The sequence below is a fragment of the Acartia tonsa genome, chromosome 7, assembly GCF_053477335.1.
Source record: "Acartia tonsa isolate MP-2025a chromosome 7, ASM5347733v1, whole genome shotgun sequence".
Taxonomy (NCBI): Eukaryota; Metazoa; Arthropoda; class Copepoda; order Calanoida; family Acartiidae; genus Acartia; species Acartia tonsa.
In genome coordinates this window covers 31,610,349-31,633,472 of record NC_137266.1, presented here as the reverse complement: position 1 = coordinate 31,633,472, position 23,124 = coordinate 31,610,349, and the positions used below count along the sequence as shown (strand labels likewise).

General features: G+C 30.7%; 3 protein-coding genes across 3 annotated transcripts in view; all 3 read left to right on the top strand.

Annotated features, from left to right (window-relative positions):
- Positions 1–20,041, top strand: part of LOC145323568 (uncharacterized) — a 38,752-nt gene extending 18,711 nt beyond the window's left edge. Inside the window, exons 2-19 of the mRNA XM_080165942.1 lie at positions 8,719–8,902; positions 9,037–9,110; positions 9,436–9,588; positions 10,926–11,083; positions 11,585–11,720; positions 11,885–12,378; positions 12,746–12,819; positions 13,660–13,751; positions 14,160–14,281; positions 14,794–14,870; positions 15,394–15,497; positions 15,852–16,015; positions 16,594–16,682; positions 17,435–17,512; positions 17,590–17,702; positions 17,992–18,075; positions 18,791–18,867; positions 19,364–20,041. Of these exons, the coding sequence (XP_080022068.1) occupies positions 8,759–8,902; positions 9,037–9,110; positions 9,436–9,588; positions 10,926–11,083; positions 11,585–11,720; positions 11,885–12,378; positions 12,746–12,819; positions 13,660–13,751; positions 14,160–14,281; positions 14,794–14,870; positions 15,394–15,497; positions 15,852–16,015; positions 16,594–16,682; positions 17,435–17,512; positions 17,590–17,702; positions 17,992–18,075; positions 18,791–18,867; positions 19,364–19,470 (2,340 nt within the window). The 5' untranslated portion in view covers positions 8,719–8,758 and the 3' untranslated portion in view covers positions 19,471–20,041. The remainder of the gene's footprint in view (positions 1–8,718; positions 8,903–9,036; positions 9,111–9,435; positions 9,589–10,925; positions 11,084–11,584; positions 11,721–11,884; positions 12,379–12,745; positions 12,820–13,659; positions 13,752–14,159; positions 14,282–14,793; positions 14,871–15,393; positions 15,498–15,851; positions 16,016–16,593; positions 16,683–17,434; positions 17,513–17,589; positions 17,703–17,991; positions 18,076–18,790; positions 18,868–19,363) is intronic.
- LOC145323574 (zinc finger protein 711-like) lies at positions 135–8,335 on the top strand. Its single transcript, XM_080165947.1, has 11 exons — positions 135–269; positions 1,116–1,492; positions 1,899–2,040; positions 2,966–3,059; positions 3,335–3,631; positions 4,820–5,014; positions 5,797–5,861; positions 6,286–6,373; positions 6,861–6,939; positions 7,584–7,683; positions 8,058–8,335. Exons 2-11 carry the CDS (start codon positions 1,241–1,243, stop codon positions 8,333–8,335), a joined length of 1,590 nt encoding a protein of 529 aa, XP_080022073.1. The 5' UTR covers positions 135–269; positions 1,116–1,240.
- A 3-nt stretch (positions 20,042–20,044) lies between the features above and the next one.
- On the top strand, positions 20,045–22,996 carry Ype (yippee zinc finger protein). The gene is made up of 6 exons (XM_080165956.1): positions 20,045–20,059; positions 20,345–20,446; positions 20,620–20,679; positions 20,779–20,818; positions 21,214–21,290; positions 21,588–22,996. The coding sequence occupies exons 2-6, from the start codon at positions 20,346–20,348 to the stop codon at positions 21,673–21,675; spliced, it is 366 nt and encodes a 121-aa protein (XP_080022082.1). The 5' UTR covers positions 20,045–20,059; position 20,345; the 3' UTR covers positions 21,676–22,996.
- Positions 22,997–23,124: the final 128 nt, after the last annotated feature.

The window sequence follows — 23,124 nt, the reverse complement described above, 5'->3', positions numbered from 1 at the left end:
TGAATTTACTCATATAAATCTATAAAAAAAAAATATTTAAATCTTTAGGAAGCCAACTTTTCCTCACTGCGAGCTGTGGAGTTATTACGACAAATTTCAACATACAGTCAAAATTTCGATGACTCGACTAATAAATGTATTGATCAAGTTTCTTCTCCTTTAAATAGTGCCATAGAGTCCTTAGGATTGACACTTATTGCTGTGGAAGATGTTGGTAAGCCTCAATGTGAATAAATTGTCAAAAAGATTTATAATGCTTTGATCTGTAGGTAAAGAATATCATACAATTTTTTAGTATAGGGGGGAGGGAGTGGAATAAATTATAAATTGTCAAAAGGATAAAAGTTTTTTTTTAATGCAACCATCTCGTAATCAATGTATAAATGGTACTTAGAATTCGAATTTTGATCTGAAATTTTGCATGAGTAATCCTTGGTAGGTCTATTTTCCCTAATTCGAACAAAAAGTTGAAAAAGTAACGGCTAACGGCTCAGCCGTTTAGCCATTTTTTGGCTATTTTTAGGGCAAATCTGTCATAAATTACGTAGGAATCAACTTTTTGAAACATATTTTGCTTTTAATCGTGTAAAATGATACATAAAAAAACAAGTTTTAGATTTCTAGTACCAGCAACTACTGGCTAGAACCGTTTGAAAAATAGCTAAACAGCTGAGCCACCAGCCGTTAGCCGCTACTTTTTCAACTTTTTGTTCGATTTAGGGAAATTAAACCTACCAAGGATTACTCATGCAAAATTTCAGATCAAAATTCGAATTCTAAGTGCCATTTATACATTGATTACGAGATGGTTGCATTACCCCCCCCCCCCCCTTATTTTAACTTCATTAAAGAACATAAACAATAGATTTTTTTGTTAAAGGGGGGAGGTTAGGGGACTTTCACAACCACCCTGGTTAATTTTTTTGAGTTTTAGAAAAACTAGATTATCAGAAATAAGGAATTTTTACATTGGGTTATTGGAAAAAAATCAAATCCTACAGGTTTTGATCATGGATGCCGTTTAGTGAAATTACCATATTATTATCCCAACCCAAAGGGGGCTTATTTTGTTTTTGAAAACGCCATGAGCTTATTATCTCTATAAATTATTTTAGGTAAATCCTTTCCTGTGATATCGAAAAATCCCAAAACAACTCTCAGTATTCAGCAACTGGAAGATGATATTAAAAAAGAAATAACTTACAAAATAGAAAATAATGATATTGAATTTAATGAATTTATGGACTGCACTGAAAATGATATTACTGAGGATAATTTGGAAGAAAACCCAGATGACACACTAGAAGAAAACTGTGATGAACCCACCTCCAAGTTGTCTAGTGAATTTAAATGTAATGAATGTGATTATGAAACAACTGCAGCCAGATATTTGAAAGCACACAAGAAAAATCACAAAGAAGGGAAATTTGGTTGCATAAAATGTTCATATTCGAATCACAAACCATATTTATTGAAAGCTCACATTGCAAAGGTTTATTTGTCCTCCTTTTAATCTTATATAATATGCTCCAAATTAATTTACTGGTTGTAAAATTAATCAAAAAATTAATCAAAATTATAAATCCACTGAAAAGATTAGGGGATATAGGGTTATGACAGTGGATGATAAATCTTCTAATTTTGATAAATAATATCTACTTATCCTATGCTAGATTTAAATCAAGGATAAAAATTGAAAGAATATTTTTTTGTGTTCTCACGCACTCAACAATTTAAAGCTACCAAAAGTAAAAAAAACTAGTTAGGACGAGTAAATTCTGTAAATAACACGCTAAATTATCTGAAAATTCATGTCCTAGTTTTTACAACATTTAGAGTTTTTCGGTTGGCAATTTGTTATTGATTTAATAAGGTTTTCAGCAGGATAATTTACAAAGGTTCACCAGATTGAGAAAATAGACTTTATTTATGAAAGAGAAAAACCAGATGTAAAATATTATCTCTGTCAACATTGTCCTTTCTTAAGTTCAGATGAAGATGCAGTCACTAGCCACACCCAAAGTAAACATAAAAACAAAGGTAAACTTAAATTTTGAAAAAAAATCTAATATTAATATGTACTTTTTACTCATTAACCACAAAATTCTGACGCTTTATTAAGTCCATACATATTCGTTATTTCTATGGCTTCTTTCAATAGCTTGCTTTCCTTGATACTTAAAGGGAGCGTGCGGAAGTGACACTTTTTGAAACAAAACTTAAACTCAAAGGAACTCAACTAAATAAAGAGTTACAGCTCTGAGATTTGACATGGCAGTTGCTTTAACGAGGTACAATATGGAACACTAAAGAAACGGCGGCGGAACCACCGCTCCCGCAGAAAACTGCAGTTTCCCGCCGAAATTTTTTTTTGTCTTTTCTCACTAAATTAAACAATCTGGAATCATCGGAGACAAACTTTTTTTTCTTCATATAATTTCTTTTGACACTTGTGATTTTTCTCCATATTCAAACATTTTCAACATATTAAAAAAAATGCAAGTAATACCTAGGAATTAACTGTGAAAAATTTTTTGTCTCAAATGATTGAAAATTGTCTAACTTGGAAAAGGTGATTCTACCGCCGTTTCTTCCCAGTTCCATGTTGTAACTTTTTAAAGCAACTACCATGTCAAATCTCAGAGCTGTTACTCTTTGTTTAGTGGAGTTTCTTTGACTTTTAGTTTTAGTTTCAAAAAGTGTCCCTTCCGCCCCCTCCCATTATAGTAGATGAGTAGGATATATTCAAAATGAGTTTGGTCCAAATATAGTGTAAGAAGCAGGGTGTACAAATCTAGGGACGTGGAAAATGTGGGAGTCCAAAGGCGCCAAAAATTGTTAAAGCCCTCATCATGGAACTTTGTATTCTGCACTTACTTCCAATCCTCTCAAAAATTGCCTACACTCTTCTAAATCTTACGTTTTGTCATTACCTCAATAATAATATATTGTGAATAATGTTTAGGGTCAGGCAAAAAACGAAAAGTTGAAAGAGAAGAATCAAATGATGAATTAATAGATGATCCGATAGATGAAGAAAATGAATTTAAATGCACCAGGTATTTTAAATAAAAGAAAATTTTATTACCTTTTATTTTAAATTATCCTAAAATGTAAGAGGTAGGTAGTAAGAATTTGTTTAAAGCTAGAGATCTTAGCCATCGTTAGACCGATTGTGTTGTATCTGGATTTAATCATCACATACTTGTCTAAAAATCAACCCCTTAATTACAACAAAATAAAACCTGAAGAAATGTTGTATTGTATCAAGTCCTCCTCTAAAGTTTATATTTGTAATTTCAATACTCGAAACTGTGTATATTTATTTCTTAAGGTGTACCTATGTAACAAAGAGAAAGATCTATTTTGAGGATCACATGAGTGGCAGCCTCAACTTTGTAAAATGTCCCTGGTGTGATGCTCATTTCAAGCACAGTGCAAAGGGAAAGCTTGGCCGGCACTTGACCAGTGACCATGATGTCACTAAGGTCGACAATAAATGGAGTTGCCAACATTGTGAAAATGATTTTGAAAAAATCCGGGATTTACTCCATCACTTGGCTAAAACACATAACTTTGGAACAATGTTGCATTGTCAAAAATGTGATTTTTCATCTGTTGATCGCAGGAAGGATTAAAGTTAATTTATTTTAAAAAAGAACTTATTGTTAGTGTTGTTAGTAGCGAAGCTACTCTATAATTTGAAATGTCCGTCTGTATGTCTGTAAGTCTGTATGTCCGTATGTCTGAAACGTTTTGGGGGACACGTGATTTACTCAGCTCCTACAAAAGATAGAAGGCTGAAATTTTTTGTCAACATTTCCATCAAGCCGCTTTCAATTTTCAAAACTGATTTTCTTGGCTACTGTGAAAGAGAGAAGGCTGGAACTTCTATTTACATTCCCATCAATATGGAGCATAATTAAGTATAAAACATCAAAAGCGGCTGGGCTGCTTTTAAGCAGCTTTTTAGCTGCTTTATTTTTTAAAACTGATTTTCTCGGCTTCTGGTAGAGAGAGAAGGTTGAAACTTCTTGTCAACATTTCCATCAATTTATTTTTCAAAACTGATCCTGTAAAATATAGAAGGCTGAAACTTATATTCATTCCCAACAATATAAAGCATATTTAAGTGTTCATCATCAATAGCGGCCGGACTGCGTTTAAACAGCTTTTTAGCCGCTTTTACAATTTGCAACAGATTTTCTCGGCTCCTACAAAAATACACTACTGAAACTTCTTGCCAATATAACAAACTTTATGCCCCATACTTAGGTAGTCTTTAGTAGCCTGACTGCTTTTAAGCTGCTTTTCTTTTTAAAACTTTCAGACAAACATTAATTTTTAAAAATTTCGTGTTTTTAAATTTTTCTCTTTCTTTTCTTTGATATGATACCAATTAATCAGCTCTATAACTCACTTTGTCTGTTTGTCTATTTTATTATAGATTTTGTGCTTCGCTACTTATGGATGTTGTCATCCTTGTTTGTTTCTTGTTTAAAGACAAGATGCATTCTATGATCTAACATATAGTTTTTTATATTATTAAACTTTAAATTCATTAGGTATCTTGATTAAAATTGTTGTATTTAAATCGTTTTTTCTGAAATATTACCTAACTTTTATAATATTGACTTTTTCTTTTTTGATTATTTAGACTAAACGTAGAGAGCACAAAGTTGAACTTATTGAAATCCCTTTATAGAATACCTATAGATTTTAATTTTTTACGTTTCAATACATAATATTAGCTACTTTTTAAATCTTGATTTTATTTTTAAACGAACTAAGTCTTTAGTCCTAAAATACAAAATAGGAATCTTGTTGTTCATGCTGAGTTTCATAATACAGCAGAATTTCCGTGCTCTCAGTGTGACTTCATGGCTAAATCCAAGAATAGATTAAGAAAACATGTTTATAGTTCTCACAAGCAAACAGAGTGCCCGGTTTGTAAAAAGTCGTTCAAGAACATGCAAGAGTATTTTAACCACAGTAAAAGCCATCATGGAGCAAGGTAAACTTATCAAATATTTTGAATAATGGAAAACAAACAAAGTCGCGGGTTTCGTCATATTTTATTTTTTACAGGTTTTTCTCCCAATTCTAGCCCCTGCGGGGCCAATTTCATAACTCTGCTGGGCAATCATTAACATTTACCTAACCTTACCTAAAATAACCTTTCAAAGGCTACTGGAAAATATGACAAAATTCGTTTTCTTTCCATGATTTTTTATGAAGGTTTTAATAAAGTAGGCAAATTATAGCTTCTATTATTCAAAAATTAAGTATGAATTTTAATAAATTCTAAAGATTGAATTAAATCATTTGCTTATGAATTTTAATAAATTCTAAAGATTGAATTAAATCATTTGCTTATAACATATCTCATCAATTATCTCATACGGACGGGAATGCTGTCCATGACACACACGTGCAGGTCCAACAACCCAGGATAACTAGAGGGGTCCAAATGTCTCCTTTTCTGTCCAAACACCCGGGGTATTAGATTAAGTAACACCCAACAGACAACCAGCTCTTTGACTGCATGACCTTTCTCTCAGAAGTCCTAACTGTGCATGGTAATGAATTGAGCTTGTTTTGGACCAAGGCATTCCTCTTACTTTTACTATTAATGTCGCGTACCTGACATAAAAGCAATAGAAAACATTTTCAACGTCTTTATTTATGACGAGGTGTTAAGCCGAGATTCTGACCTATCAACTTCCCGACAACGCGCGGATGCGCTACGTGTTGAGCCACATCGCGGGTTTATCCCATCTATTAATAAATGTCTAGGCCAGTTTGTGATATATGTGGCAAATCTTTCTCTTGTGCTGGTGCTTTAGGGACACATATGAAAGGTTAGTGTAAATTTTTCATAAAGTTGTCATCTTAGAATACATCACTTAGTTAAAGTATAATTGTAAAGGGTGCTATGCACGAACGAGAGCAAGTGATTTTGAGCACCTTCCAGCAGTGAATTTGAGTATTTTTCTTGCGAATGTACTAGTTTTTTTTGTTTAAAATAGTTATAACAACTAAAAGAAATAAGCTTTACCAATTACCATGGTTTTATATAAAAGGTTAAGCAATTTCTGAATAAATATCATCAACTGTTTTGTTGAGTTCAAAGTCCAAAATAAATAAAAAAAACGATATAACATCATCAATTGCTGTAAAATGCAAAAGTATAAATGTCTTACATGACTGCTGGAATCTGCGTAAAATCACTTGCTCTAGTTCGTGCATAATCCCCTTTAATTAACTCTTAAAATATTTTTTCAGCATTGCATGGAGATGAAAACCTGCAATGTGAGATGTGTGATTTTAATACTCAAAGCCAATCAAGTTTCTCATATCATATGAACACAAGGCAAGCATTCTTGATAATTTAGTTTTGTATTACCACCAAATTATTGTTAGTTAGAGGGACTTCGCCATTCGCCTCTAGGGGCCTCAAGAGGCTGTTTTTTTTTTTTTTTGGGGGGGGGGACTTTTTCCTTATTGGGGAAAAATAGCTTAAAACCACCACATGACCAGTAGATATAGTCCCTGAAGAGTTGAACCCAATCGGTTCAGCGATTACCGAGATTTTAAGCTTCAGACAGACATTGTTTTACTTCGTATTATAGATTGTACTGCGGTCTAGATTCTAGACGTTCTTTTTGGAACACGTGATACTTAATATTTTCAAAGTATAATTGATTTCATAAATATTGACAGCAAAGAATTATCAAACAAAGAGAAAGGACTTTTTGAATAAGCTTGTACAATCAAAGGGTTGTTTTTTTGTAGCGCGATGCGTCAACATTTTGGATATTCCTAAGGTTATAAGTATTTCAAGTTTGTATGTTAAACAGACATAAAGGAGAAATATATTATTGTGATACCTGCGACTACAATACTCCAAGAAAGGGTAACCTGACTGCACACATTAAGGAAATTGTTTTTCTTCATTTTTTCAGTCGTGTAATAAATTAATAGAAACCATATGGGCCAGAATATTAATGACACCATGATTTTGCTAATTTTTCAAGACGTCCTAAAAAGGGTTATGTTAGTGAAATATTTCTTAACTTATGACTAGCTTATAACATATGCAATTATTCAGCGTATATTTAATTTAAAGAATTTTTGTTTTCTACCATATAGTTTTTAAAACATCCAGACTTAAAAATTTTAAGTATACCTGTTATATACGCAACTATTAGATGTGTAAATTTTCACCAAATTTGGATGAAAAAAAATCCGACATTGTCAGTTTGTCTTTTGTTATTCTTTAATATTAATAGAATTAATAGAACATGATATTCTTGTAATTAATGCGCCAAATTCTTGTACTGAAATAGCAACTTTAACAGTCAAATTTAGTGCATAGTAAAAGAAAACTTTCCTTTTAATTGTTCTCAGATTTTCTAAGCTATATTTATCGTATTCTACGAGTCACCAGTCAAAGTACAAAGTTCGTTAGATGCGATACGAGGAACTATTTTTCTTTCGCTAATGGATTTCATCTTATGTAAAAATTGTATGTGTTGATTATTATCATTTATTGAGTAATGAAAAACAACTTTTTAAATAAGAACAAACATCAAAATATAAAACACACTTGCGATGTATGTGATATGAAGTTTACTACAAGTGTTGCCATGAAGCGGCACAAGAAAATTAAGCATAGCACAGGAACAAATACTCAAATAATTTATTGTATAGTTTTTACTTACTTTTTGTTGTTGTGTTAACTATAGTGTTCTCATGTAATTTGATTTATAATTTAACAATAAATGTTTGAACCGTAACAAGAGCTTACTGATTATAATTTTGGCAAGATTCTTTTTGATACACCTAAATGAATGAAACCTAATATTTAGGTGTAGAGGGAACACGAATTGCGATGCTCTGGAGTCTGAATAGACACGGACCATCTACCTTAATAACTGTAGGAGAGCTTCCTAATCCCTTACTAACTGAACCACTTATTTTATTTTATTTAAAATGCAGATCATTTATTAAACCTTGAATAAATACTTTAAAACTTATTTAAGTATTGGTCTTAGATGTTGTAAAGTTTAAATGTGATGAAGCTGGCTGTGCCTATACTACCCATGCTTTGTACTTTCTCAAGACTCATGTAGAGAAGGTGCACAAGGGGATCAGATGGCCTTGTGATTTGTGTGATTATGTTGGTGGATACAAGGGTGACCTGAATAGACACAAGAAGATTGTCCATGAAGGATTTATTTTGGATTGTTCCTGGTGTGAGTTTAGAACTCCTAAAAAATATCACCTCAAGGAACATTTGCTCAAAGAACATGGAATAGAAGAGACATCTTAACTTAAAGTGATTTCAACGTTTATTGCCAATTCTTCCAATAGTTTTATACAACATTTTACCTATATTCAATTTATATATATATACTATTTATTTTTATTAGTTGTTAACTCGCAAAAAAATTTAATTATACATTTTTATTCAGACATTACAAATTGTTTCGAGCTGTTAGCTCTCTTCAGATGGCAATGTATATATAATTGTTAATTTTAATATTGCTATATGCTATACAATGTAACTGTTCCTTTGTACCATTTAATTTTAACCATTTCTTTGACTAAACAGTATTAAAAAAGCATGATTTCTTCTTTAAACTCTAGTTATACATTTGAAATTATATTTTTATTTTTACATTTTTATAATTGATTATTTGTGATGCTTCCAGATAAAAATCAGAGGTGGCTGTCTCTCAAGTCACATGAAAACATGGATATTGTGAAGGAGGAAAAGGACAAACCAGATTCAATTCCTGGAGGTAACCTTCCAGAGGAATCCTCAAAGTCTGAACTTTTATACTTAGATGAGAGTAATGGTCTTGTCAAGTTGGATCCTGTAACAGTTAATGATCAGGCATGCATTATAAATTTTTTGTGATATCAATTATTTATGTAGTAGTAAATTAATTGTGATATACAGAGGAAAGTTCAGCACTTCACTTTTGAGTCGTGTTTTAAAAATATGTTTTATTGCTTTTATTTTTTAAGGTTGATACAATCATTATTCAGAAATTGGAAGAAAAAAAGAAATTTATGATTACTACTAATGGTGATGCAATTAGGTGAGGAAAAAAGAAGAAACTTATTTTTATTTTACCCAAAAAATTAGGTATGTGAACCATATATTGGATGAAACAAGTTAAACGGGTCAAATAGGAATTGATAAAAGTTCTCAAAGTCTTTAAGTCGACTAATTAGAGAACATGTTACAAAACTAATGGTCCCAGATAATTTACAGTTCCATGACCATTCCCTCCCTGATAAAAGCGGAAGTTGATTCAGAGTTACTAAAATACTTTTACCTCACTCACGGACGGATTGACTTAAAATACAAGATCGATGTGCTAATAAGATAGTTAGAAATTATTTTTTTAAAATATTATCTAGGCAAAGTACCATTGAGGATATGCAGGTTGATGAAACTGAAACTAAAAACTTTAAAAGATTGGATGTTCAAGAATTAGAAGACTTGGAGTTGCAAGATGATAAAAAGAATAATTTTAAAATCAAATATGATGAGCTTTTGAAATCTATACAGGAACACAATTCTTAAAAAATATACCTAGTAAACAACTAATTATAATAGGTGGGTAATATTGTAGAGATTTAATAACCAGAGGATGAATTTATTAAAACTTTAACATTTAATGCTTTGCTTAGCTGCAGTTTGTAATCAATATTCATTTTTAATTGAGCCTAGTAATTAGTTTGTCAAGTAAGATATACTATAGAGCTTTCTGCGCTGCTTTTGATTGTCTCAATTTTTCATACCTTGATTTTTGAGATATCCACAATAATCCAGGGATAAGGGATAAGAAACCTGGCCATAAATTAGGTCTCGGCCTGGTTTTGAAAGGGATCATGTAACTTTTACCATTTGCCTAATTTAATGACCTTACTGGCGGACGGCTCATATTGGCTACCGCTCTAAACCAATAGTGTTCTGTGATTTGGGCTTGTTTTGTATCAACAAAACAAGCCCAAATCACAGATGGCGGAAATTTTAGAAGCAGACAATTCTAGAAAAAACAATGATTTTGTCTGCTACGAAAAAATAAATATAAATGGTGTTAGATCACATTAGTTTAATTATTAAATCTGCTTAGAGTTAAACATTGAAAAAGGGCCATATAGAAAAAAACAAAAATAACGGGATTATTTTTTTGGAAAGAAGGTAGCTACGAATTTTCATTTGGTAGTTTATAAATTAGATGTTGTATTTTGAATTTTAAAAATTTAGTACGGAATTGATACAACACCTTAACACTAATTTTTGTACAATACAACACAGTACAGATATATCATTACATTATAATATCCAAAGAACTTGATAGAATATTACCCAAGTGCATATTTATTTATTTATTTTGAATTTTAATTAGCAATGAAATTTTCAAATAAAATTTTTACTCATTAATAAAAATGCAAATAATACAAACTAAAATCTGTCTGAGGGAAACCCAACGATAGCTTTCTGACAGTGCAAATTACCAAAGTAAAAGATAAAAAATTTTGGGAGAGAAAAAACTTCATTTTAACAAAAGCCATTAATATATAGGTTTATAAAAAGTTATGTTTTTTACTTTAAACTAGCTACCTGAATTTGATTCTATACTTTATCTACACACACACACACAGCTTTTTCAGTAGCGTTTAGGACGAACCACTGCGTCATCCCAAAACTGGTTTATTAGTCCTAGGCTTGAAATAGGCCTGAAATAATATTTTCCTACGTTTCCCATCCCTTATCCCTGCAATAATCACGTCTTCTTTTTAAACTGAGTCTTTGCTGTTGATTAAAATTATGGGTAGAAGATTTCAGATACAAACCAAAATAAAAACAACTAATTGTTAAAATTGTGTAATTAACTGTAGGATGCCAACACCTCTTCTATAAAATCCATAGACTTAGCACAACAATTATTTGCAACTAAAGAAAATGGAGACGCCAGCGAATATTTTCTGGATGTTTCTAATCCTTTAATGAGAGCCGTGGAATGTTTAGGTCTCACATTAACTGCCCTAGAGTTTATAGGTATATTCTTGTTTAAATTATCAATTTTAAAGTTTTTATGCATTTTTTACTCCTTCAACCAATTGATTTTTTTAAAAATACAGTGGTCTTCAAAAAGTTTTACTGTCTTATTGTGTGTCAATTATTTGTGTCCTTGGACCATAATTGACGTTTTTTATTGCTAGTGTAAGCTACTAAATAACTGAAATCGGTACGCTCCTTTTGTCCGTATTTTGGCGATAGAAAGGTTAGTAGAATAATTCTTACAGTTTTAGAATCGGTTAACCAGCCTAATGTGATAGGTATTAAGGTAAAGTGTTTTTTTTTCTTCATGTTATAGATAGATTTTCCAGATTGCTTGTGAAGATTCCAATGACCAAGGAACATTTACTCTTTTGATCACGTATTCCTTATGTAAATCAATGATGCTATGTTTGAAATAAGATTTTGATAGATAATTTTACAATTGTTGCATGTTTATGATGATTTTATTATCTTTCATTTTAGAAACTTATAATTTAGGTAAAACTTATTATGGAATCGATGCACCGGCTGCCTCACTCATAAAATTAGATGATGAAGTAAAGAAAGAGCTTCCAGATGAAACTATAATCGAGACTGCCGCTGTTTTGGCGGAAGAAAATATAATCTACGAGGAAATACAATATACAATACATATTAATTTTTATATATTTAATTTTTTTAATAGGTAACTTAAAAAGCTACTAGTTTAAGATTAATAGACCCTCCCCCCCCCCACCACCCTTTCCTGTTCAAAATTTTATTAGCTGCGTTCTTTAAATTATATTGTCAATTGAAGGACGAATACAATAATGAAAGTTATGACGAGGAAAATTTTAATGATAATGAAAATGTTGATGGCAGTGAAAATGAAGACCAAGAATATACACCTTCAGACGAAGAGAAAAAAGTGAAGAAGTCTAAAAAAGAACCTGCTACACGCAAGAACAAAAAGGGTGAATTGTGTTGTGATAAATGTAGTTACACCACCAAAGAGCCAAGATATTTAAAGCAGCACAAAATGAGACATGGAAAGGGAAAATATCAATGTGAACAGTGCAGCTTTACCTCACATAAACCATATGTTATGAAATCTCATCTAATGAAAATTCATGATGTTTCCAAAATTGAATATATTATCGAGAGAGAAAATCCCGACAAAAAGCATTATATGTGTCAAAAATGTCATTATTCTAGTAAAAGTATGGCAACTCTTGAGAATCATTTTGAGTTGAGGCATATTAAAAATGATGATAGTAAAACTGAAGAAGAAGCTGCCAAAAAGAAATTAAAGGGACAATCTACAATTTTGATTTATTTCGGTATTATAATATTAATTTTGAGAGGCATTTCCAACGAAAAATAATATAAATTCTATTTCTATAAGATATTTGATCATACGAATACTTTAAATATTGGTTGTAGTGAACAGGACAAGTCTAATTTGCACTTCTTAATATCACCTAACAGTACTCTAAAGTATATTTTCTAACATGTAATTCACTGTTTTATATAATACATATTTATTATTTACAACAAAGGAACAACAAGAAGTTTAAAGTATCTTTGGTTAGGTTGACAAATGTTTTATGACCTTTGCTTGAATAGTTGAGAAATAGAATATTTACCAATAACTAAAATTGTGGAATGCTATGTCGCAGGAGGAAGAAGAGATAGAGGAAGAAGAAGAGAATCTTGGAGGAGAGGAATATAAATGTTCAAAATGTGATTATAAGGTATTTGAATCATATAATATAAAGTAGTTATGTTTTTTTGTCTTAAAATAAAGATCTCAAAATTGCTAGTCCAAATGGTTGTACTTTTAATGGAAGCTTTTAGTTTTAGATTTTTTTTCCTGTACTTTCCGCTCTTGGGGCCAGGGTTTTTGTGCCTGACTATTTTGAAAGAGGGTACCTCCAGCATCCCAAGATAAATCTTCCCTTGAAAAAAGATATCCGTTCCCTATCAAAAATCTTTTTTTTATATTTTCTATTAAAACTAGAATGCTGGGTTTTCTCCCCCCCTCAGTGCCCATAGAGATAAAAAATATAAATTTTCTATTTTTGACTTCGAGGTTATAGGATTATTTATGTGTTGGGATAAGAAACAGGATTAGCCACTAGTAATAGAACATTAGTTATATCATACCCACATTCATAGCTAAAGTTTGCACATAATTGTAACCTTATACTGAATATTGTTAGTGTTCATCTACATTGATGAATGTAGACTTACAGTGAGGCGTTGTCGTAATCAACAAATTTATAGAATAGATGTATAACCAGACAACTACCTGGATCCCCCTGTTAAGGACTTTTCTCTGATAAAAAATTGCTCTCTGCTCTTTTGTAGCCATTTGGCCACGACGCCATTGGTTGATTTTCAAAGACCCAATTGAAAGTCTGCACAGGGTCCTTGGGAAGGGGACTACAGTTATTTAACCCATTCACCCTCTAGTATTTTACTCAAATGGATAATCATTACTTCCTAAGTGTGTACTATATTTGGACGGACAAGTTCAATTATTTGTGCCTCTTATAACCTATCATCTTGTAACTAACAAATCTTTATATTAGACTAAGAAAAAGCTTTACTACACAGACCATGTTGAGGGTGCCATGAGATTTAGAAAATGTCCTTGGTGTGATGCTCACATTAGTACGGTCAGGTAATAATCATGAATTGTTTAATATCTTTTTCAAATTGATCAATTTTTAAATCAACGTTTCTATAAGTTAAAAACCCTAGGATAGATTAAATATACTTTTTGTGGCCAGCTGAATCTCTATATTGACTTTACAAAGTTTCTTTTAAAAATTTTTCCTTTCCCAAGTTTAGGAACCGTAATAAATGAGGATCCATAAATTTTACGCATTTAATTATAAAGAATCGAAACTACAGAATAATATCCATTTTAATATAACAAGGGAAAGTTGTGAGCGGTAGGTATTTAACCCCAAGTTCATGGTTGCAAATAATAGGATCAATAAAATACTGGTTGAATTTTAAGTAAATAATTTAATATGTATCTATTATACCTATTAATACCTATTTGGAAAACTTATTTAATTTTAAGGTCTAAGATGTTTGCCCGTCACATAAGAAAGAAGCATGGCTTCAGAAAGATGAGTAAAACCTGGAAGTGTAATGAATGTGGGCTGGTCCTCGAGAGACTCGAACTTTTAGAAACTCATTTAGGTTTACCTACTTATATTTTTTTGATAGCAAAGCTACTCTACAATTGACTTTGTCTTTATGTCTATTTTAAAGGGGGAATTAAAAAGCTGTCTTCTGTGAAAGGCAGTGGATGTATTTTTTTTGTGTGAAGACTTGCTGAATAATGCTGTAATGCAAGTAAACATAGAATTTCTATAAAAGAAACAAATTATTATAGGTAGTATATGTACAGTACAATTACATTCTACAATAAACTAAAATTTCTTGAATAATTTCTCTAATGCTATATGAATGTTGTCATTATTGTTTGGTGTAGAAATCTTATAGAACCCTTTATGAATTTCATATTACTAAGAATTAAACCTAACAGTAAGACATTTATTATTAGCTTTTGTGCCCCACCACTTAAACTTTTACCCCCAAAAGGTCAAACTAAATGTTTTATTTAACCCATCTGATGTACATATATTCTTAAAACAAATAGAGAATTTAATTTTAGTTGGAAATTAACAATTTATTTTTTGTTTACCTAGGTAAAGTTCATCAGATAGGTCCTGCCTTCCATTGTAACAAGTGCAAATATTCTTCATTCAGTAGAATGAATTTTAAGGTATACAAAATTTGACAAAGAACACAATTTTGTGATAAATATATTTAATATTTTATCTATGGTATTATCCTTTTAGAAATATTTTATTTTTGTCAATTTTGCTTAGCCGAAGCCCCCTAGCCTGTCCAGCCGCGGGCGCTCGGCTCCCTAGCCTATACCCTAACCTAACCTAACCTAAAATAGTTGTTCTCTGACGGGGGGGGGGGGGGGGGCGGGGGGTGTATAAAAATTTTCAAAATTGAAAATAGTTATTTCTCGCATCGTATTATAAACGGCTTTCCACGGATATAAAACTGGTTTTAATCTTATGATTGTACATTTTTATATTCGTAGAAAGCTGGATATAATACGATGCTAGACATAGTTTTTTCGTATGGATGAGAACCGGTTCCTATCCACCGGATTCGAATGAATACGAGAAAAATATTTCCATATAATTTCATTAAATTATCCATCTGTAGATCAAAGTTAAATATAATAAATAAATTTTCAACAATGACAATTACATAGTAAAAATATTTAGGCCCACATAGAGAACCATGAATCCGCCAGCTTCCCCTGTCCCGAGTGTCCACACATAGCTAAATCCAAGTTTAGACTCACTAAACATATTTACAGTAAACACAGGTATCTTTTATTTATCTAGGATCCTTAATCTTTATAATTAAAGTTAGCATTGCTTTTCAGAAAGTTTGTCTTTTAATCTTAAATATTACATCAAAATTTATGCTTTTTTCCGTAAAGACTTCAAAATATGAGTAGAAATTTCGCATTGCAGTTCATTTAATGGGATACTATGTGTAACTACGCTGCGGATCGTTGACTTAATTGTGTTATTTCTCAAATTTTTGGTGTGTGATTGCATCTTACAAAGGTAGAGCAGCTTTCGAGCCTGTTAAAGACTCAATTAAAGAATTGAAATTTGCTTTTGTGATTTGAAAACGCACATATAAAATCAAGATTTAAATATATTTTTTTTAGGACTGCCGAGTGTTCCGAATGTAAAGCTACATTTAAGAACAAGAATGCTCTGTTTAAACACAAACAAACAGAACATGGGATGGAGGAGGGAGGAATGAAGACTTGTTGTGATATTTGTGGACTCTTCCTTTCCACGGCTGGTGCTCTAGCTCAACACAAAGAAGGTTCAGATATTTATATTCATATTAACGTAGTATATTTAGGATTGTTCATTTTGTATGTTACATTTAGTCATGTACGCTATGATATCACTATACTTGATAGTTGGCTTATTCGTTGAATACGTTTAAAGATTACATAAATAATATCTGCATCATAATTTACCCAATTTTTATAATTGAAACTGTAATGTGTGTATTTCAGCTACTGATCCTGTATTTCTATAAAATTTTGACAGCTTATTGTTTGAAGATATTGAAATCCTGTAAATTGTTTGTTTTTATTTATTTTTCTTGTAAATATGTATAAAGCTAAAATAACAGTAGAATTGATCAGGGAGAGAGGGAACATTGGACTGTTTATTAAACTAGTCCCCAAAGTTTTATAATAACGTTATCTTATTCGTTAGTGTATTCGATTGGGTGATTCATTAAGTAAAGTGTCCAAACGTTTCAACCACGAATTGTAATCTGCAGAGGGGGTAATTTTGTATATAGTTATTGGGGATGTATTGTACATTAATTTATTGGTCATTGTCTTATCCCTTTAGGTCCCTGAGAATGAATAATATTTTTCTTATTAGGTCAGCATATGAATGTAAAGATCCCATGTGAACAATGTGACTACATGGCAAACAGTAAATCTAATCTTTACTACCATATTTCTACTAGGAATGTTGTTATAATAAACTACTTACTTATTTTTAAAATAAACTAACTGCAACAGGTTCACTTAAATATACTATTTAAATAACCAGGAGCACAAAAATGGCGGGAAGAGTTAAACTTCCAAAATTATGAAGCTATTCTTTATTCTTCTAAAAGCATTGCTGTAGCATGTCTTAATGCTGTTGTTTGATCTTATAAAGGGGGAGGGGTGGGGTTTAATACAACCATCTCGTAATCAATGTATAAAATGGCACTTAGAATTCGAATTTCGATCTAAAATTTTGCATGAGTAATCCTTGGTAGGTCTATTTTCCCTAAATCGAATAAAAAGTTGAAAAAGTATCGGCTCAACCGTTCAGCCGTTTTAAACTATTTTTCGGGCAAATTTGTCATAAATTAAGTAGGAATCAACTTTTTGAAACATATTTTTGCTTCGAATCATGTGAAATGATACACAAACATTTTTTTAGATTTCTAGTACCAGCAACTACCGGCTAGAACCGTTTGAAAACGTTTTGCAGCGGCAAAGAGTATTATGTGGAGAGGGGTTTCATGATGGATATGCCTTGAAATTTGAAAAATGCAAAATTTCAGATTGAAATTCGAATTCTAAGTGTTATTTATACATTGATTACGAGATAGTTGCATTAACCCCCCCCCCCCCTGCTTAAATATTTTTCATTACAAATTACACATATTTTTTGTCCTCGTGTCTTTATTTAATCCCAAACTATTGCAACAAAAACTGAATATAGGCACAAAGAAGAAACCTTCTTATGTGACCAATGCGAGTATAGTACAAACAGAAGGGGTAACCTACAACAGCATATTAAGGTAGACAATTTCTTAAAATGCGATGAGATTTTTTAGTTCTTAAGTACTTTCATGTTCCAAATTATATTATATTTCAGGTTAAACATACGAAACTGCGTCACAAATGTGATTTATGTGATGCAAGTTATACCAGTATTACAGCACTTAGAAGACATGATCTGAAACATAACCCTACAGAGGCGAAATTTAGGTAAATATTTCACCTGTTTAGATACCTAAAACTTCCTTACGCGATTTGATTACCAAACTTTTTAGTCATGTTCTTTTCTTTACTCATTGACCATTGGTCATCTTTCTGCTGATAAACCTAGTGAATAAGAAAATATGTTATCGTTTTAATTCTTTACTCTGCATTAATGTTTCATTCATTAAGGTGGATCTAAAAAGGATGTCACCTGTTAAACCAAGACTTTTGCTAATTAATAATGATAAACTCTGGAATGGTTAGGAATTTCTTAGTAATTGTATAATATTTGTAGATGCGAAGAGCCTGGGTGTGATTACACAACTCATCATATTGATAATTTTAAGAGACATGAAGAAAAAGTTCATCAAGGAATTAGGTAAATATGTATGATACAGATGTGTGTAACCCTATGCTGCGTCATAACCAAGGTGTTAATAGTAATTCCTGTTCAATTTTCTCATAATCCTATCCTGTCATATAAAGTAATAAACTTTTTTTTGTCAGTATCGAAGGATTTCGCTATCCGATGAACCGATAAGGTTCTCCTTTACAATGGAGCTTCTTATTGGTCCATATAAGGTTTTTAATTTTGGGGAAGGTATATCCACCCTACCAATAAAAAATGCCCCCCCCCCTCACGATAAAATAATACTTTATTTTACTTTCTCTTTATAAAACTCCCCCTCTCCCACCTTTAGTGCTCCTAGAGGCTTCTAGAAACGTAGCCGCTAGTTTTAAATGAGGAAATATCTATGCTCATTGTGCCAAAAAATAACAATGCACAATTATTAAACTTTGGCATACGTCTTTAAATTAAAGTTTTATTTGTCTATAAGACTAATGATCATTCTAACTTCATTAGACATTATTTAGTTAAAATATTTTGAATTTATTTTTATTCATGTGTTTACCTTATAAGTTAGGTTACTTATAGTAATGAGAGTGTATAGGGTAATGGAGATCAGATCAGTACATGTAAAGAGACTAAAGACAAGAATTAACTAGTTTAAAACACGTCGTGAAATGAATTCCACAATTCAGGTAAAAAGGTGCTGTAATTTAAAACTATTCTAATAAATTTTCCCTTTCAGGTGGCCATGTGAGATGTGTAATTATGTTGGTGGATACAAAGGTGACCTCAGCAAGCATATCAAAATTGTACACGAAGGTAAAAACATATTTTTAACTATTCATTTATAATCAATAATATTTCACAATCATATAAGAGTTTCAATTATGATACAAAATATATGATGGAAAAAAACTTAATTGAGGTATTTGAGAGCGCTACTGGGATAGGAACGACAGGAACGTCATAGCTCACAGTAAAGACTTAAAAATGAGTGTTGAAAAAAAGAGTGAGGGATTTGAAGTGGTATACACGAAGGTTGAGAGGAATACACCAATCACGTTGAATTATTTTAGATGATTAATATATCGTAGGTTCTCTTACATGGGTCAAAAGAACATAAATTAATGTATAGTGTTCTTCTAAATTAATTTTTTTTAATTAACTGTAATTTTTGTAGTAAAAATATTTTTGCTATTTTGTCAAACACTTAGTCAAAAGAACTTTAAACAACCTATTTCTCACTAATCTCATCTTAACTTTAGCGTTCGACAGTTAAGGATCGTAATATTTGTTTCTTATTTTTGTTGTTTAGGGTTTATATTGAAGTGTACAATGTGTGACTACACGACACCTAAGAAGTATTATATGAAAGGACACATGCTCAAAGTTCATGGATGCGAACCAGAAGCTACAGCATAGAAAATATTGCATCTTGAACTAAATAATATTTACAGAATATAGTATTTTATTTTCTACGCTCACAAAAATCCGTAAAGTTGTTCCGTTTATGCAAATATGCAACCTGCCTTACAAAATACCTATTATTCAACTATGAGATTTTTAATTGTTAGTCATTACAATTGATTTTATTTTACAACGTATTTTTACTTACATTTGTTTGTGTTTGTTACAATAATACTCAAAATTTACAATGTTTTGATTTTACTTTTGATATTAAATGTAGATCTGTTACTTAAGTTATCACAAAAGTAATAACGTATACACTTTCAACTTATTTTATGTTAAGTTTTTAAATTAATTTTATATTTGGTTCCTTTGGTAACAAACCAAGAATATTTGACTATAACTGATTTTAATGCTTCCAAATGTCACAATGAATTAAGTAAGAAAAACTTATTTTATGCAACCATCCTGTAATGTAACGTTGATAATTTAAAGAAAATATTATTTATTATTTTTTTGTTCTGCCATTAATATAATTTTAATGTATGCAAATTAAATATGCTCTAACTGATGAATTACTTTCAGATTATCATATTAGAGCCAGGGATAAAGAGTTTATGAAAAATTTTAAACAAGTTTTAAAGTAGAGTCATTTTTATTCCAAAGCCTAATTTTAAAATTCTAACTAAAAAGGTATAAGCAAGCTTGATTCCAAAATATTACATACCATTTCTGCAAAGTAGGACAAAAAGCAGACAAAAGTCACTAATATCAGTTAATAGCCAGTGTATTTGTGGCAGTAATATATATTTTTTTAAACATTCAAACTCAATAAATCCATTTACACAATCAATAAATATTCCAAAACAGGTTATTTATCCCTGATAAGAATGGGTCGAGTATTTTTGGAGCACATTGGAGGTATTCGGATATTTTCCTGTAACAACTGTGAAACAGCTCTAACGAACAGAGCTGAACTTATTTCAACTAGGTAAGACCTACATCTTTACTCCAATATATTAGTAATGAAGATATTATAGAAATATTATCAGATTTTTACAGTTCTAGTGTTGAATATAATTCTGTTTTTCATTTAAACTTCTTATTCTGTGTTATTTATTTATTATATTATAAACTATTTTGTAAAAACCCATATTTTTTTAGGTTCACAGGTGCTACTGGGAGAGCCTTCCTTTTTAACAGAGTTGTTAATTTAAAATACAGGTAAAACACATTTATTTAACCAAAAAGGGAATTATGAATAACTACAATTTTTCTCTTCTCTGTATCCATTTTAACTCAATCCAACATTTTTTGTTTTAGTGAAGTTCAAGACAGAGTCATGTTGACTGGAAGACATATGGTAATTACTTTTGTGTTTCATATTTTCAAAATTTATTTATGCTTAATTTCTTTTATTGAATTGTATTGAAGGAAATGACACTGACAGGCCTATTGTATGACTCTTCTGATGTTTTTAACCGAAATGTTTTGAATTGCACTATAAAGGAGGAGGTGGGTTGTGCTAAAATTCCGTAAAGGTTGTGAGTTTTAAGTTTAAAACAGTACTAAAACGATAAAAATTATGTTAACTATTTAAAAAAATTGTCTATAGTTCTTTTCAATAAGAAATTAACATATTTATGGAATATTATCGTCCTATTACTGTTTTTAAGCCTTAAAACTCACACCTTGACGGAATTTTAGCACACCCTACCTCCCCCTTTATAGATTAACTTAATCTTTTCAAATGATTAGGTTCGAGATGTGTACTGTAAGAAATGTGACACTAAATTAGGATGGATGTATGAGTTTGCTACTGAGGATAATCAAAGGTATATATTCAATACATACTTGTAGGCCCGTCTTTCAGTAACGGACAGCTCTTATCGCTAATTTAGCATACTAATTTCTGTACCAGTCAGGTACAATTTAAAAAGCGTAGCAACTCCATAATAATTACCATAAAGTCCGTAAGTACCATTTTAAACAACCTTTGTCAGAATATCATTAGTGTGCCTGTTATGAGTTTTTCATACCCATCTACAATAATTTTTTTAAAAAATTTAAAAATAATAAATATTAAGTAAAAAATCTATTATCAAATGTTTAGAATCACTTTTTTTGTTCAGATACAAAGAGGGTCATGTCATTTTGGAGCGAGCTCTAGTTAATGAAAGCGATGGAATTGAAGAAAGAATTGAGGAACGTAGCGGATAAATTTTTTTTTCTCGAATTCCAAACGAAAATTTAACTTCAAATATACCTTTAAAATAAAGGGATAGTTTCACGAAGTGCATTTAAAAAAAATAGTGAACTGTAAGTTTTTTCTATTTTAAATAACGTAGTAGTGCAGAACATAAAGTTATTGATAGATTTTACCAGGGATTTTCCTTAAAAAATGAGTTTTTCATTTTTATTTTCAACTTCGTTGCGTGTTATATATGGCAAAAACCTATTTGTCATAAGTACAACTTTAGATAGCATTTACTAGTTAATAGAACTTTAAACTTTTTATACAACAAAATACACACAACAACAAAGAATAACCAATAAAATATTCAGTATGGTACTTAGAGTAGTGATCTTTTTATATGTCTTAGTAGAATATATTAGGCATTTGATAGATATGATTGTGATAAAGAATTTTATCATTGACCTGACCAAACTTTTTTTATTTGACAATATCTAAAAGAGTTAGTGATTTGCAACATAAATTACATGAGAATGGTCTTTTTATATATATATATGTTGTATGGTTAGTTGGTATTTCCGCGTGAGATAATGTTTATATTGTAAGTAAACCGGACGGTTTTCTTTATTTTTTTAAAAAGAATTTATAGAAAACCTGTCCTATAGTGAACCGGACGTTATTTTTTATGTTTTTTAAGTAACTTGTCCCAAGGGGAACCCCTGTTCAATTTTTTTATAACTCTTGTGAAATATGTGGAAAAAGATTATCTAAAATTGGTGTTTTGGCTATACATATTTGGAAAAAAGTAGACCATTCTCATGTAATTTATGTGGCAAATCTCTTTAACTTTTTTCGTTATTGTCAAATAAAAAAAGTTTGGTCTGGTCAATGTTAAAAATTCTTTAACATATAATCATATCTATCCAATGCCTAATATATTCTACTAAGACATATAAAAGTTCACTACTCTAAGTACCTTAACTCTTTAAATACACTTCATAGAACTATCCCTTTAATAAATGATAAATATGAGGACAATTATATTCGAAATAGCAGTGCAAAGAACAATTATCTGATTTGATTTGCCTAAAATATTAAACCTGTAATTTATAGATCAAATTCTACTGTATAAAGACTAATCATATTTAGAGTAGCTGCAATAACTTAAATTTATATATCAGTATAATATTGCTAATATGTTCAAGTGTCTTTCTTTACAATAAAATTTTATTCTAAAAAATTATATACAACTATAATATATTGTATCATTGTAATTTAAATATCTTGTGTTTAATCAAATAAGTATTGTATGTAAAATAGGTATAGAATAAATTTATTTGTATTTTACGTATTTCGTTTGGTTTTAGCAGCAAGGCTACTTTTTCATTGGAATTTGAATGTGTATCGATTGATTTTTTCTTGTTTGTTGAAGCACGGATTGTTTAAACATTTATAGATCGACAAACGAAAATTTT

Excerpts from the sequence above, each read along its gene's own strand:
- LOC145323574 (XM_080165947.1), top strand. The coding sequence starts at position 1,241 with ATGGACTGCACTGAAAATGATATTACTGAGGATAATTTGGAAGAAAAC. Across the intron at positions 3,060-3,334 it reads AATGAATTTAAATGCACCAG|GTGTACCTATGTAACAAAGA; the intron begins GTATTTTAAATA and ends TTATTTCTTAAG. Across the intron at positions 3,632-4,819 it reads TCATCTGTTGATCGCAGGAA|TCTTGTTGTTCATGCTGAGT; the intron begins GGATTAAAGTTA and ends ACAAAATAGGAA.
- Ype (XM_080165956.1), top strand. The coding sequence starts at position 20,346 with ATGGGTCGAGTATTTTTGGAGCACATTGGAGGTATTCGGATATTTTCC. Across the intron at positions 20,680-20,778 it reads GTTGTTAATTTAAAATACAG|TGAAGTTCAAGACAGAGTCA; the intron begins GTAAAACACATT and ends TTTTTGTTTTAG. Across the intron at positions 20,819-21,213 it reads TGTTGACTGGAAGACATATG|GTTCGAGATGTGTACTGTAA; the intron begins GTAATTACTTTT and ends TCAAATGATTAG.